The 13,132-nt window shown below is 32.3% G+C and overlaps 1 protein-coding gene across 4 annotated transcripts; it reads left to right on the top strand.

Moving 5' to 3' along the window:
* The first annotated feature begins 3,725 nt into the window (after nt 1-3,725).
* On the top strand, nt 3,726-10,434 carry LOC123538321 (jerky protein homolog-like). 4 transcript variants are annotated; one of them, XM_045322326.2, is made up of 6 exons: nt 3,726-4,325; nt 4,581-5,247; nt 5,444-5,846; nt 6,002-7,505; nt 7,943-8,010; nt 9,136-10,434. In XM_045322326.2, the coding sequence occupies exons 1-4, from the start codon at nt 4,311-4,313 to the stop codon at nt 6,654-6,656; spliced, it is 1,740 nt and encodes a 579-aa protein (XP_045178261.1). In that variant the 5' UTR covers nt 3,726-4,310; the 3' UTR covers nt 6,657-7,505; nt 7,943-8,010; nt 9,136-10,434. The 4 variants fall into 4 exon arrangements, with proteins under 4 accessions (XP_045178261.1, XP_053386003.1, XP_053386002.1 ...); XM_053530028.1 differs by having other exon boundaries at nt 3,726-5,247; nt 6,002-7,056; nt 7,405-7,505; XM_053530027.1 differs by having other exon boundaries at nt 3,726-5,247.
* The last annotated feature ends 2,698 nt before the right edge of the window (nt 10,435-13,132 follow it).

Raw genomic sequence — 13,132 nt, 5'->3', positions numbered from 1 at the left:
GTGCAAAATATTGAGAAAATGTAGAGAAATAACCATTCATTACAGGTCACCCCATCCCAAAATATGCAAAATTTAGCCTGTGCAAGCAATATTTCAATTAATTTTACCTTATTCGTGGAATTTACATTTACCATCCATTTAATCGTTACGATGTTTGTCATTTTCATTCAGAAACATGCTAATTTCAATATTATTTAGACAAATGAAGTGCTAAAATGCGAGAAAAGACATTTACTAGGTCCTAAAACGAACCAAAATAGTACCACCTGGTCGAAAATTCGATCTAAATTCCAAAAACACAAGAAATTTAAGCGTTTTCAGCCATTTGTTACCGTTTTATCATCATAAAGAATAGATTAATGGCATTTCCATTCATTTTCGAGGGCTTTCAGAAAATAACATGTATTGCCCCTTATAGGCTGAACACCACTAAATCCAGCTGTTCTTTATTTCATATAAAATCCACTCACTTCATAACGGTGTTTCGACATTTTCTAGCATATCAGATTTTCAGAGACTTACATTCCCATAAAGAGCTAGATCGCTACTTTAGAAAACAAAAAGAAAAGGGGTGTTAACTTTTAATAAGAAAACTACAGTTCGTTAAATACAACCCGCTGAATTTACTACTTTTTGCTTCTTTCAATTTCTCTTTTCGTGACATTAAATTCTTACGCCGCCATTTTTATCTAGCGTGCGATAGGAACATGCCGATTTCATTACAATGCAAAGTGATACATACTGAAACGCGGTAGGGTAAAAGTAAGCACGTTGCTGCCGAGAAAATGCACAAGGAAAGGAAAAAAGATTAGTACTATTTATATTTGGACTACTTGTGACTAGACCTGCGGAGGCTTACATTCTATTTGGTAGTGGTCAGCCTTTAAGTACCCCTGAAGTAATTTTTACATAAGTGTGAAAAATACGCCGGAACCGGCGAAAGTGCAACGGAACCGGATAACGTATACGGATAGTAAACAGTATTGACTTTTCTAATCATTGATGTATTTCGCTGAAAAGTATAATTGTTTTCAGTAAAGGACTTTATACCTGATTAATATGTGCTGTAATATTTGTAGAGGAAATCGTTCTCTGAAAGTTACGCGCTTTGATATAAAAATTGCGTCGTAACCGGCGAACTAACTGTACATGTAGTAGTCGAACTAATCCGACGTATACAGTTTGTTTTATATTGTGACGGTCAAACTGTAACGTCGGACCAAATTATGCCAAAAACCGAGTGGAAATCGAGTTTTATGAAGTTTGCATTTAACACCAAATTTTCACATTTTTCTGCACTCTACTTGTTATACATAATAAATACAGACGAATACCTGATAATCTTGCTTGTTTCGATAAGTAAATCGGTAAAAAATATGTTAGTTTCAAAACGAAACACGTTAGCTGAAATCCTATGTAAACAACCGCCCAACTGTGGTGAAATATGAACCGCGTCAAATCGCCGACCGGTGAACCGGTCAATTTCGTCCCCCGTTTTTTTTTTCGTAATGCACCTCTTACATGTTTTGAATTTGTTGAACGTTAGTGAGCATTGTAAAACATTTTTCTCCATGTTTTTTTTTTTATCTGTTACAATGAAATTAATAGAAATCTTCTAAATTCACAAATGTATTATCGTTCCAAACAACAAAATGTAAAAGAAAAGTCAAAGGATCCATTCATTAAATTTGACATTATGTTTTACTCTGTTTTGTTTTTCTTTAATAAATGTTTTATTTGCAGGGTTTTATCTGAATTTAACCACGTACAAACGTATAATAAAAATAATTGATTTTTGAAACGAAAATAAAGTACGTTCGCGCAAAATGGTCTTATCCGAGACTGAAATTCGGTGAGCGCCAGGAAATTTCCATAACCGTAATGCACCCGTTTTTTTAAGTAAGTGGTATTTTGCTGGCTTTATGACAAAATTCATTCGTATATAACATGAATAATTTAAATACAAAAGAAAAATGAAATATATTCACACAATACGTTTTTATAACACGTTGAAAATCGGCGAGCTTAAGGGAAATATTAACTCAAATTACCTAAACTTCTCTTATATAAACAGCTTTTTTTGATTATTTTTTGGAAGATCTACAACCCTGTTCAATCAGAAAAAAAATAACTGAGAGAAGTTTATTAAAAGTTATTTCTGTATACGAGATTTACGGAAATCGTGTCCGCGGCATAAGAGTACATATCTCCAAGAAATAAATGTTTATTTCTGATCATCGTCTTGAATACTCGGGTTTACTTTGAAAGTGTTTTAATACCTGTCACATTCTTTTTTAGTTAAATAATGTATTGATACCGGTTACAAGACCGATTCCAAATCGGCAAATTCTTTGGAAAGTTCGAAGCATAGATTTTTTTATTTATTCTAAATAATTTTTATTAGGTTTTGAATATTAGATAATTGTAATTAATCGCCTGTCACAATCAAATAGATTACCGATAATTGCAACAGGGGTGCAAATTGATATAGTAAGTCTTCTTAAGCTGAATTTGTTTGCAAATTAATTGACATCTCGTTTGAAATATGTTTTACTTCAGTAAATGCCCTTAGATTCTTTGGACAACAAAATAATAATTTTTTTAATCAGTAATGAAAAAACGACTTCTAACAACGCATTGTTGGCGAAATATTGAATGTCGCAAGTTTTCTTTAAATATAGTCACTATGCCGGTTTACAAAAGATACGCATATCACGCGAAATATATAATTTGTAAGTCATTATATTTATAAGAAATATAACCACGCATAGTTATTTGATTTTGTTATCTGAAGAAAAAAAACTAAAATATGCACAAGTATTACTGTGCCCATGTACAACAGAAAGGAGCTCGTTTGTTAAGGTCCGTTAGTTAGTACATTAGTAACATGTGTCACCATCATATATTACACAGTCAACAATATAAAATCAAGTTGATTAGAGACATACATTGATAACACTTTTAAGTTATCAAAGGAAATACAGTAGATCTAATGAAATTTCCCGCGCGCTTGCCGAATTTCAATCTCGTATAAAATATTTTTGCGCGAACGTTTTTTTTTATTCTTCTCGTAAGTAAATTATTTATGAAAGTATTTTATTGAATTGTCTCAAAATTTCAAAACTAACTTAGTTAAAAAATAAATATGTAATACGATGAAACGTGTGATCCCTTCTCTAGTCTGAAACCATGTTACTTCTTCCCAGGTCGGCACGGGTGTAATTAAGCTCCTCCGGTTTTGAGAATAAATACGCCTACTTAACTGGTCTTAATATTTGCCTATGCAAGAAGTTTAGTAAAATATTTTACTGATAGTGACATGAAAACAATAACGGGATCTGAAAATTGTTTGAAGAGGGCCGATCTGGAAAAAATACACACCGTGAGGTTTGCACACGTAGACAAACTGACTTTTTATATCCTCTAGGCTGTTTTTATGTATATATATATATTCTGTATGCTGTTCATACGCTTTAAATAATAAACAACACAGTATACATCATATTTCGTGTTCATTTCTTTTAAATTCATAATGACGTAAAAAACGAGAATTCAGCGTACAGGTTTCCACAGATTCTCCAATACTTGAAATGTAAACGCTGTAAGGTGCGCGTTTTCTGATTGGTCGAAAAGGATCAAAACAACGCATTATAAAAATATCATGGCTGAAAAACAAGGTCAATACTGCGAGGTACTTGTGGATTTATGATCGGTTTAAGGTAATGCTTTGTATTTCAAGAATATCATTGGTGCAGATCGCGAGAAAAAGGTTCTTTCTTCGTGGACATGCTATATATTTCATGGTGTTTAACAATTTTCATTCATCAGTTTGAGATGCGAGCAAATGTTGCTCGCAACAGATCCCAAGTTTTTGACATACTTTGGCTTGTCGCGATGGCTGCACAAGTCAGAAATTAAAAAGCAGCCACTCAGCGACAGTAAGCTTGTCTATACATGTAGTTGCAGTCTGTCTTTGGAAGCTGTAGAAATAACAAGAAAGAGGCTGACATAGTGGTATAGTTTGTTATATATGAAGTTTATTGATGGCATTCATGTCATGATGATATCATTAAAGTACAACATACATTGATTTTCTGACAGTCATGTGTTATTACATTTGAACTGAGACTGTTTTATAATCAGGTTCGTGATACTTTTTTTAATATATCCTCTGTTCACGTATTATCGGTGTAAACATATCAACGGTGCAATCCGAAATGTACGATTTATTCACGCGCACTATGTCACTTCCGGTTTATTTTTGTTGACAAGTGCTCCCGCCATCTGTCAAAGTAAAAAAAGTGGAAAAAATGTCATTTTTGAGGGTAAGTAGACTTTATTTTCTGCTTCTTTTAAGAAAACTTTTAAAAAACAATTAAAAATAATTCATTACTTCTCATAGTATTAGGAATATACCTTAAAATGTCAAAAAAACACATCGGTCCAAGTGCGCTCAGCGTTCATGTAAACAATAGTGACGTCAGAGCACCTGCCATGTCCGATTTTTTTTTCAGCTACTGAGTTAAACTTCTGACCAACATATTTAATTGATTTTTAATTGGATGTTCACCCTTTTTCAGCTTCCAACCATTGGTCAGAATAAGAAACAAAGTAAAAGGCTTTATAATACTGATCTTCTCTGGAAAGCATATAGAGATGTTAAAGATAAGGGTGTATCAGTTTATAGGGCTGCACGTGTGTATGGTGTACCAGAGAGCACATTAAGAGACAGGACCCTTGGACTGCAGCCAGCTGTAGAAAGTAAAGTGGACTTACCACGGTCAGGTGCATCGGCAGTGTTTACAAGGGAACAAGAAAAGCAACTTGTAGATCATGTTTCATACATGACAGGGATAGGATATGGGTACACCAGGCATGACTTTCTAAATTTAGCAACTGACTTTGCTGTGTCCCTAGGTATTAGATCTGTTTCTGATGCACAGTTAACACATTCTTGGTTCACTGGATTTAAGAACCGTAACCCTGAAGTCTGTCTATCCAAACCTCAGAAACTGTCATTAGTACGGGCACGATGCACATCAAAGGAAGTGCTTGATAAGTACTTTGAGGAATTAAAAAATGTCATGGACAAGTATGATCTGACAAATCACCCAGAATACATATGGAACGTAGATGAAACCGGATTGATGATGGAACACAATCCACACCATGTTGTTTGTATTAAAGGGCAGACCCCACAGGCAGTTACTTCCAACAGGGGGAAGACTGTCACAGTTATTGCAGCAGGTACTGCATCTTCTGTGTTATGTTTTCTACCTCATAATAATCTTGTAAACCAGACTAACTTCATAAAATTTTAGCTAATCAGTTACTAATACTATGCTAATGCAAATATACTGTTAACACAATAAATTCAAATGATGGAAACATGTTTGCTGCTTAATTTGTAAATTGCACATAATATTTCTTTTGTATTTTTCAGGTAGTGCTGCAGGAACAAGAATCCCTCCATTTTTTGTATTTCCTGGTAAGAGATGGTGTGATTCTCTTTTAGAGGGTGCTTCACCAGGATCTGTTGGTATTATGTCAGAGACCGGATGGTCCAACTCAGCTGTCTTTCTTGAGTTCTTAAATGAGCACTTTAAGAAACTTGTTCCTACTAGTGACCATGCAGTTCTTGTGTTGTTTGATGGACATAAATCACATGTCAACCTCACTTTATCTACCTGGGCTGCTGCGAACAATGTTGTATTCTTCGTCCTCCCTCCTCACACCTCTCACATAACTCAGCCGTTGGACGTAGGGTGTTTTGGCCCTCTCAAGAATGCTTATTACAGTGAATGCCAGACATTCATGCGGAGAAATCCAGGAATGCAAGTGACCAGGTACATAGTTAGTTTAGCATGTTTAATTGATTAAAACATATACATGTAATTATCATTTAACTGAATCCCTCTTGTTAAATTAACCGTTAACATCCTTGTTTTAAAAAAACCTATTATTATATTTTTCTTTGCTTATATGAATTTTCTTAAAACAGGTATAACATTGCTGAGCTGGCTGGGAATGCTTATAACAAGGGTGTCACTGCAGGTAACCTTATCTCATCATTCAGGAAGACAGGTATATATCCACTTAATAGGATGGAAATAAGCTGCCAGAAAACAGCCCCAGCAACAATTTATAATGGTGGTGACAACAATGGTATTAATGCCTGTAATAATGAGAAAAGCACCTTCCTTGATTCAAAGAAAATCACTGTTGTACCCAGTGTTACACCTAAAAGGAAAGTACCACCAACCATTACTGGTGACATTAGATCTCCCTCCAAAAAAATGTTACTGAAGCCTGCTCCAAGTGAAAAAATCTCTCAGAAGTCTGAACCTAAAAGCAAAAGGAAGTCTGAACCTAAAGGCAAAAGGTCTAAACCACTCTCACCAGTGCCATGTACATCAGGTGTCTTCAATAATGTAGTTAGTAGTGACTCAGAGTCAGAAACATCAGTTATTGATGAGCAAGATCTTTGTTGTGTTTGTCACAAGGCAAGACCAGATGCACTTAACCTTGATTATATCTTGGAAATTGTTTTGTGGGCCCAGTGTGATGTATGTAACCACTGGACACACCTAAAGTTTTGCTCCAGTGTCCGTTGTGTCAGGAGGGGAGATACCTTCCTGTGCCCTCACTGCACATAAAAAATGTCTGTTATCATAATATCAGGAGAAAGTTAATTTGATTGTGACATTCAGTCAGTGTACATGAATATGAATTTTAACAAAAGTGTTGTTATTGTTTGAATTTATTTATTTTTGATATATCATATTTTATATTAATTGGCATACCTGTTACATTTCAGGTTGAAATAAATACAGAATTCTATTAAATTATAGCAGTGTGTTTATTATTTGGTATTATGACCAATTTTGGTCAGAAGTTTAGTTCAGTAGAATCTGGTAGGTATTATTTTATGTATGCACCGGTGATACGTGACAGATCAAAACAAAAATGGCGGATACAGTGACTTTGTAAATAGGTCACTGCTTGCTTAGCTGAGATGGTTGATGAAATAAAATCAGCCTGTTAAATGCAGAAAAGGTAATTATTTTAACATTCACTAATAGCAGAAAAAGTCATTTATTCGTTTTTTAAATGCGGACATTTTAAATGCTAGTACACCGATAATAGGTTACATCAGGATACATTGTATACAATAGTTGCATTTTTTTTCAATATTAATTGCAGCTTTATAAATTAGAACACTTCAGGTTCATGTTTGATATAGTTTATTAATGATTATAATTTTAATCATACAATGAGTTATGAGATATTTTATTAATTTTAATATATTTAGATTAATAAATGTAAAAAGTCTGTATTAAATGCATAGGTCATCTTTTGTACAAAAATAAAGGAAAAAAAATGTTGTATAATTTTCATTTTCAGTTTTGGTAGGGAAAAGTTTGAGTATGTACATGTACAGTTGTTTGACCTGTCTTACCCTGTGGCAGTCCAAGAAGATGTTACCATTATGAAAAATGCAGGAGGTATTATGCTTTTGTATGTTAAACATTCTTGCTCCTGAAATAACTGTACAAGACAGCTATAAGACTGACATTCCTGACAAGATGTGAACCTTCTGGACTTTATGTCAGCCTGGCATAAACATTTCTTTCCTGTAGCTTTGTGTATCCCTCAATTTACTAAGTACATATCTCCATTAAAAATAATGATAATAGATATGGTTTAGTAATAAATGTGTGATAGCTTTGTAATGTCAACATTTCAAAAATAGAATGAACATGTACTTTGATAATAAATATTGAAATACAAATTTCAGTATATTGTATCAGTCAGCAAAAACATGAAGTACATTTGTATCTTTGTATTAAGATAATTAAAACAATTATATTCAAATGCTTTGACACTGATTTTATGTTGATTTCCTAGAATGTGTGTGAATTAATGTTTTACAATATTTCAGAACTTGAAGACAATTGTTAGTGCAGAAGGGACATAAAAGTTATGACAAAAGTTACAGATATAAATAAGGTAAACTATTGTGATAAAAAGACATGGCCAGTGCTGCACATCACAAAGGCAATATTTGAATTTAATTTTTTGTCACTTATGAGTTCTGTAAAGCTGATTTTGCAATATATATAAAATGATTAGGATTAATTTTTTTTACTGTGATCTTTTTTTCACATGATTTTGTCAAGACTGACAATTTGTTCATTGGAATAAGATAGTTAAAGGCGGCATTGTGTCACATAAAAATATGTCTGCATAGTTGCCTAACATTAAATGTCAAATTGTAAACAAGGAAATTCTAAATTTGGAAAATCCTTTGTTGTTTTTCTTCATTTAGCTCAGTTGAAGGAGATGAAGTTTGAAGCAATTTTCACAGTACAACCTCTCCAGAGTAGCTCACTCTGAAGCAAAAACCTCTCTATAACAACATCATGAGAATTTCCCTAAGCTGAAATATAACTATCAAATTTACTTCTCCAGAACAACAACCTCAAAATAACTAAAATATTTGTATATCCCACAGGGTGTTGCTCTACATAGGTTGCATTGTACTTATAATATCTATGATTTCAAATGCTTTAAGAAAAACAACACTTTCAACAAGGGGAAAAGTGAACATATATTACTCATAAGGTGAAGTTTTGGCAGTTCTCAAGTTCATTGTTTTTGCATGCTATATAAAAACACTTTAGGTAGTTTATCATTATTACATCATATACTAATCAGAGGTTGTAGGTTGTTGTTGGAGCTTTTAGGTGAGATCATAGGTGAACATCATCAGATTTATCTGTTTATTTTTTTCACCATTTTATTGAATATATGTACATTGAATGTTATAAAATATGCAATCTTTTCAGACAGTCCTATTAAATAACTTGTCATTTAGTGGATCTAAGTATATGTAAAATTTAAATAAAGCAGCAAGCCAAGTAGCAACACAATCTTGCTGCTTAAAACAGGTAATTCCTTAGACAAGTTGAAATTAGACAAAATGTCAATTTGTAGAGTTACCTGACTTGCTGCTTGATAATATATTTCTAAGATTAGAATATCTGCAAATGTCTAAAATGATGTTATAATTGTTTTAAAAACTATCATGTTTTATTCTCTTTATGTAATAAAGTTTTACATTTGTATTTCCAGAAGTGCTACAAGTGTGTTGTCATGTGAAATGGAATTTACCCCAACTGTGCTGCAAGATGTATATTCAAGTGCAAGACAGCCATGCACCAGCTGTAAACTGAGATGGACCCATATAATAAATATGTTGACTTTTCTATGTATTATCATCTGTACAGAATGTGTTCATGACAAGACTGTATACATATATTGTTAAATCATTTTTTATTTCCATTATTGCATGCATGTAAGAAGCAAGCATTTAACAATTGCATTCATAGAAGTGTTAAAATGTGATCAATCTAATTTAAAGAAACACATTTAATTGGACTTTTTAAGTTTCATAGTATTTGTGGTGGAGACTGACCCAGTCATTCAGCAACTTATACTGTCTGTGTGTCATTTCTTGTATGTTATAGATTTCTTAATAATACATTAAATGTCAAAGTTATGGTAAGATGAACTCATTCATCACTTGTAGATTAATGTTAAAGCAGTTCAACATTTTACCATAAGTTAACTAATATTCTATTTAACCAGAGTTGTCACATATTTTCATATAAATATTTGTATAATACAGTCTAATCTAATCTACATGTGATGTTCCACAATTTTTTAGTTATATTTTATGTTGATATTTTATGTTGTTTTCATGTCTCAACATATAATTACTAACATCAAAGAAACTTAAGTATTTTACAATTTGGTTGGTATAATTGGTTGTTTTGTTTATATATTTTATTTTTTTCCATCCAGGAGAATAAAGAAATATACATTTCAAAATATCTCATCATTCTAGATAAGTACACTACATAATCAAGATAAAAGAAATAAGAACAAAATATGTTGGTGGAATTTTATTTTCAAAAATTTGATATACAGTCTTTGTAGTATTTACTTCTTTAGATATGTTGGACTGAAATGGGAATAACAACATACTTTAAATTTTTGTAGTCATAAGTTAATATGGGAATTATTAACTTAACTTAAAAAGATTTTATCTCACTGTTATGCAATCTGAGCTTTAATATTTTTCAACATTGTCATTGGCAACAAGGCTCAAAATTATTTGTTGTGTATACCTTGCATTCATGTGTGATAAATGCTTTTATGGTATTCTTTAATATAATTTATGCTTTTCATCTTACCATGGAATAAAAAAATATAAATTTATTTGTCTGAAAATTAAGGTAAAAATACTGACTGATTAAATTGCAATATAAGAAAGCTTATTTGAGATAAAGGGAGGTAATTCCATAAAAAAATATGTATAATGTAGATGATAAATGTAATGAAGGGAGGTAATAAAATATTGTGAAGTTATTAGTCTTCATTTCTTTGATGAGCTAATTAATTGTTTTACATTTTGGTTTATTAACTACAAGTATGACCTAACATGTGTACCTGTCCTGAAGGAAAATAAAATACGTTGTTTGATGTCCTTGTACTGTTAAGTTGTTCCTGTATTTGTTTACATTCCATGTCTGAATGAAATGAAGAAACAGACTTTAATGAGGGTATCCCGGGAAAATACCTAAGTTTATTTTTATATCAGCAAATTTGATGAGATAGTCATTCAGGAGTTGTCTATCCTATTTCCAAAAATGCTATGGGGACTAAATTTTTTGGAGTAAATATCTCTTTTAAAAAATAACACACAGCATTTTAATATTGTATATATATTATCTGATGCACTTAGCAATATATATTTGGAGTCAAAATGTTAAAAATTCCGGTTTTAATTTTTTAGTTACAATGTCTAAGTAAAGATCAAGTCAGTTACTGCCCTGGGGAAATTTTCAACAAACAGACGATTATTTTTTTTAAAGTCAAAACCCACAGAATTTCACAAGCTAAAATATGTTGAAAAAGCTACTGCTGGAAAGAGAACAATCTCTGCTACCCATATATATGCGCCAAAGTATGGGAAAATATCTAGAAATAAGACGTTCCTGTCAGATGCATGACTTATCATGTATAGCATTTAACATACTAGGTAGCTTACTTTTCCATTGCATCGATTGACAAACGGTGTTCACTCAATAATTTCACTCTATAAACTCTATAAACAGGTTGTTTCCCTTGTATAAACAGGGCTTAGGGTAAGTCTCTATGTAACGTAATGTTTCAAGTGCAGTTATGTTGTATTGTGTTTAGTTTAAATTCCTAACATTTTCACTTATCACAATAATCAATCTAGAAAATATCGTCTTTGTCTTTCGCAGAGTATTTAACTTAAATATTATATCACATTGACAAGATATATGTGTGTGTGTTAAGAAATGGTTTGGAAGCACAGAAATAAACTAACACTTCGAGTAATAGCAAAATTCATCCTCATTCTATTCTTTTTAATCTCTGTAAGTAGAGTTTCTTTAATTATAAAATGTTATTACATTTGCGGATGCGCAGGCTGGTCTGGATCCATGCTAGTCGCATATGCACTATGTTTGTTTTCTCATGGTGCGGCTCAATTATTGCTTTTTTCAGTGAACATGACTTTATTATTGTGTAAATCTTGATAGAACCTGATAAAACAAGGAGATGAATCAATTTTCTGGATCGGGCTTGTCACAATACTAAGATAATCCCCTTTTAGCACTGTTAATACCGTATATAATGTAAAACGTGTTCCAAGTCTTTATGCAGATAGTTAATTGCAGCCATATACTAATAAGATTTTTGTCCTATGTAAATTGTTTTTGTTTGTTTAGTAACATGTTACTTAAGACACAAAATCAGTGAGACTATTCCTATTAAACTGTACGTGCAGCAAGTTGATTAAATTTTGCGTCTTCAAGTGAAATGAAGTAAGAGACTAAATGGATGATAAAAACACAATTTTTAAGGGAGATAAGTGTCGTTTAAAACGAGTTTTGGAGAAAATGCACAGTTCTTTACAAAGTATTCATTTAACATTCTGTGCTAAAAAGCATTAATGTATGTGTGTTGCTTTTCAGTAAACATGGCAATTTATAACTGTTCAATATAAGAAGATTAACTCTTATACATGTATACTGAATTCTTGTTAAAACCAGATAAAACAAGGAGCTTAATTTACTTTCTCGGTCAGGCTTATCAAAACAACCAACAAAAAAGAGTACTTATGTGTTTTAAAACAGTACTTATACCTTGTAACATTTCTTCACAATCTATACTAAACCAAAGAGCAGATCCACCATTTACTATTTTGCAAATAGTTTAAAAATTATGAAAGTAGATTTCTTAAATTAAGGGGACAGTTAGATCGATCTATCATTATTAACATATCAAAATTTCAATAGTATTAAATTACGCAAAAATATGATTGTATTCATTTTACTACTGAAGCAGCCCGCCCGCTTAGCTAAATAGGGAGAGCGCAGATGTACGAATCGCGGGGTCCCGAGTTCGATCTCCGTGACGATTTGATAAAAGACACTGTGTCTGAAATCATTCGTCCTCCACCTCTGATTAATGTGGGGAAGTTGGCACTTACTTACGGAGAACAGGTTTGTACTGGTACAGAATCCATGAACACTGGTTAAGTTAACTGCCAAAAGCCCGTTTTCAAAAGGTCACAAAAATACACATGAAAGATGCGTTTTATAGAAAATAAATGCAAATGTATATACAATTTATAGAAAGAGTTAATATGTTGAATTTTTTACTATGAAATGTTTAAATTTCACACACGAATTGAATGCTCTTCTGTAATAGGGCATGACAACGCCATTATTCTGTTTTTGTTGTCATTTTCTTCCCTCATAACGTTTTCCGCTAGTTTGTAAGTTCTAGATGTTTTAGTGTATTTTTGTGACTTTCCTAAGATGGACCGAAGACGTAAAATGAGCGGATTCGTATGACAGAATAAATAGATTTTTGTTGAAATTGTGGAAACTTACCAACAACATATTGTTCTAAGCGTAGACTAAATTTCAAAATTGTATTTGTTCAGTAATTTTTAAATTACTGGCAAAAAAACTAATGGCGGATTAGCTTTTTTGTTCAGTATATATATGCAGAAAGTTAATTTAAGTCT

This window comes from Mercenaria mercenaria, chromosome 18 (genome assembly GCF_021730395.1).
Source record: "Mercenaria mercenaria strain notata chromosome 18, MADL_Memer_1, whole genome shotgun sequence".
NCBI classification, from domain to species: Eukaryota; Metazoa; Mollusca; class Bivalvia; order Venerida; family Veneridae; genus Mercenaria; species Mercenaria mercenaria.
Note: the sequence above shows the minus strand (reverse complement) of the source record. Positions and strands in the feature narration are given on the sequence as shown.

Bases quoted from the DNA above. Each gene is read 5' to 3' on its own strand.
- LOC123538321 (XM_053530028.1), top strand. From the start codon at position 4,563: ATGTTCACCCTTTTTCAGCTTCCAACCATTGGTCAGAATAAGAAACAA. The intron at 5,248-5,443 runs GTACTGCATCTT...TGTATTTTTCAG, and splicing joins TGTCACAGTTATTGCAGCAG to GTAGTGCTGCAGGAACAAGA. The intron at 5,847-6,001 runs GTACATAGTTAG...TTCTTAAAACAG, and splicing joins CCAGGAATGCAAGTGACCAG to GTATAACATTGCTGAGCTGG.